General features: G+C 45.8%; 1 protein-coding gene across 1 annotated transcript in view; it reads left to right on the top strand.

The window, feature by feature from the left end:
• The first annotated feature begins 2,622 nt into the window (after positions 1-2,622).
• The window catches only part of LOC103618309 (alcohol dehydrogenase class-3), a 9,924-nt gene continuing 9,548 nt past the window's right edge, over positions 2,623-2,998 (top strand). The window contains exon 1 of the mRNA XM_017738080.1: positions 2,623-2,694. Coding sequence (XP_017593569.1) covers positions 2,623-2,694 — 72 coding nt within the window. The remainder of the gene's footprint in view (positions 2,695-2,998) is intronic.

The following is a 2,998-nucleotide window of genomic DNA, read 5'->3' on the forward strand; positions in this document are numbered from 1 at the left end:
GGGAGGTCTTTTCCAACCTAATTGATTCTGTGATTCTGAATTAAAACAATTCTGATTTTTTAAATGTTTCTATTTTTAACCAGCTATATTTATACTTTATAAAAATTAATTGATGCTAACTTGAAGAATGACGAGATTTTCTAGCTTTTTTTTATGCTAAGCAAGTATTATCCTCCAGTACTTCACAGGAAAATGTGGGAAACTTAAATCAGAATTCAAAAGGATGGTTTTGAGAGCAATGCCCCACAAAAAGAGGGTTATACTCAAGCATCCACTGCTGTAACTAGTGCATAGGTTATCCCAGCTTTAACAGGGTTGCTCTAATGAAATATTTCTATCAAAACTACTGCTTTTATTTGGAAAAGTTATAGTATTAATAGGAGGAAAATTACCTGTGAGTCAATCTAGGATCATATTTGCTTGGAGAAAACAAACCAGGAAACATTTGTATGAATGCATTTCAGTTTTGCCTCTGGGTAGACTCGTCAGTCTGCTCCAGCATCCCTGTGCCTTGCCAATCTGTTCACCAGCGTGTGAGGTTGCAGCCAGCAGTTCCAGTGCCAAACCACCAGCTCCTCATTCTGATGGAGGCACACAGCCAGCTTCTGTCACTGGCACTCAGGCTGCTTCAGGATGGGCACCCTGGCAGATCACTCGCATCTTCATTCAGCATACACTGCCTGCCAAGCTTGCAAGTGATTTCTTGCCCCACACTTGTGCTTCGAAGTTAAACTAAGGTACAGAAAAATGCTCACTAAAAAACTAATGCCTCCAGGGTAGGCACAATAGTACAATTAAAAAAAAAAAAAAAAAAAAAAAAAGGTAATATAGATCCCTAGTTGTTTTGGACTTTGTCTCCCCTCACATGCTCACAGTGCTTCCAAGCTCTCCTCTTTTCCCAACCTAAATTGATGTTCCCAATTAACACGTAACACCTGCTAGAACAACACCAAAACCAACCCAATGTAAAATCCAGAGCAGCAATGGAAGTCCTCACCTACAGAACTTATGTACATAAACCTGAAACATGTGACAAAGACTAGATAGCTCAGTCAAGAGCGTGGAGTGGTAACTTGATTTACTTGCATGGTGCTCAGAACAGAAAGAAAGTTGCAAAACCACTTACCATGTCCAGAGGCTTCCAGAAGTACACAGCAACACTGGAGGCAGCATCAGAAAACTTCAAGGGAAGGGAAGATGAAAAAATAAACAATCCCTTTAGTCTCTGAAATTGGAAAACGAGTGTTAAAGAGGTCTGGTTTATGTGTCTGTCCCTTTGTCTACCAGAATCAGTGCCTGCAATGTCCAGGATGTCAAATACTAAAGAAGTGGAGCATCTGTGGAGTTTAGCTAAACATAAACTGTTTGGAGACTTTTTGGAAGCACTGACAATCCAGGGGTGGCCAAGAGCATGAAATTCACAGGAGATGTTGGCAGAGCTGAATTTAACCAAGGAAATGGACAAGGCCTGCTTTGATTTCAGCAATAAGGTGTGAAACCTATATAGCACCCTCACCGGCCAAATTACCTTCCAGCTCTGTGTCAGCTTTCCTGACCCTACAGATTTAGTTTGTCATTTTAGTTTTGTTATTAAATGTTATGTTACTTTTATGTTATTTACTAAGTGCCATAGTTGCTTATGTCATGTTATTAATTTTCCACGTGCTGGTGCTGTTGTCCATCTGTGGTATTTGCTAAGCTTTTGTTAGCGTATCACTGGAAAATAAAAGTTCCCTTTCTTACTGAGGGGGACTTAGTTATACCCTGCAGTTCCTCAGGCACCAGCACCTCTCATGGAAAATCTCAATGGCTCATGGCAGCACTGTTCCCCTCAACTTACACAATCATGTCTGCAGACCTCACAAGAAGCCCTTCCTACCCTGCCTGGAGAAAAAAGGTTTTTCAGAAAATGAAACATCACAAGCAGGTTAATGATCCCATTGAAAGGAATGAGATAGATTTGTCTTTACAAACAAACTGTGGGTTTGCTGATAGGTAAAGATAGACACTGAGAGATGAAAGAAGCAATAGGAAGAACCATAAATTTCATAGGAAAAGAAAAAGGGGGCTATACATTAGAAGGGGGTCTGTATTAGGCGATTTGGGGAGTCTGTACCTCTCAAGTACCTCAGCCAATGGGGAAAGACAGAGGGAAATGCAGCCGAGAAATTAGGATAAAAAGGAAGCTGCGTCCTCTAACAATTTGAGAGACCCCAGGGGAATACCCCACGGCATCTCCCTTTATTCGAATAAAGTAACAGGACTCCTCTGTCTCCGTTTTGGATGTAAACCTCTAGTGTTTGTGCATTAATTTTCCTGACACCATCTTGTAGCAATGGCCCCTTTGCTTCAAAGGCCGCCAGATGGAATGTCAAGAGGGCCAGTCAAAACTTCCATCCTGCTGCAGATCCCTTCACCTACCCTGGCAGGGAGCTGACTTCACCCAGTCTGAAGCACTCTGTCGCCCAGTAAAACCTCCACCACTGCAGTTTAGCCAGCGAAGAACAGATTCAGGCACCAAGGACATGCTCTGAAGACACGGTCAGCTTCCCCCGGTGTCCAGGTGAGACACAGGCGGTACCAAGCACCTCCAGAACGGGAGGCAGGGCGGGATTCCCCCGCATGGGGAAGGCCGGCCCATGCAGGCGCTGCCGCAGCCCTCAGCGAGCGGCGCAGAGGAGGCCGTGGCGTCCCGTTAGTTGGGAAGGAATCTGGGCAACCTGGTGCCGGCAGGAACAGGCCCATCAGCCTGGACAGCGGGCCTGCTCCCTCGGAGGTACAGTAAAGTCCATCTCCCTGCCGGACTAAAGGGGCCGGGATGGAAGACGCTGGTGCAGCCCTCAGCAGCCACTAACCCAGCCGCACCGCAAGGCAACACTGCGGGCGCCCTCAGGAAACACAGAGACCTTGGCCCGCACCGCAGTCTGCGGGAAGAAAAGCGCTATAAAACGCTTGTGACCGACCCAGCGCGCCCCCGCCCTGCGAGGGCGAGAGGGAG

This window comes from Corvus brachyrhynchos, unplaced genomic scaffold (genome assembly GCF_000691975.1).
Source record: "Corvus brachyrhynchos isolate BGI_N302 unplaced genomic scaffold, ASM69197v1 scaffold856, whole genome shotgun sequence".
Lineage (NCBI taxonomy): Eukaryota > Metazoa > Chordata > Aves > Passeriformes > Corvidae > Corvus > Corvus brachyrhynchos.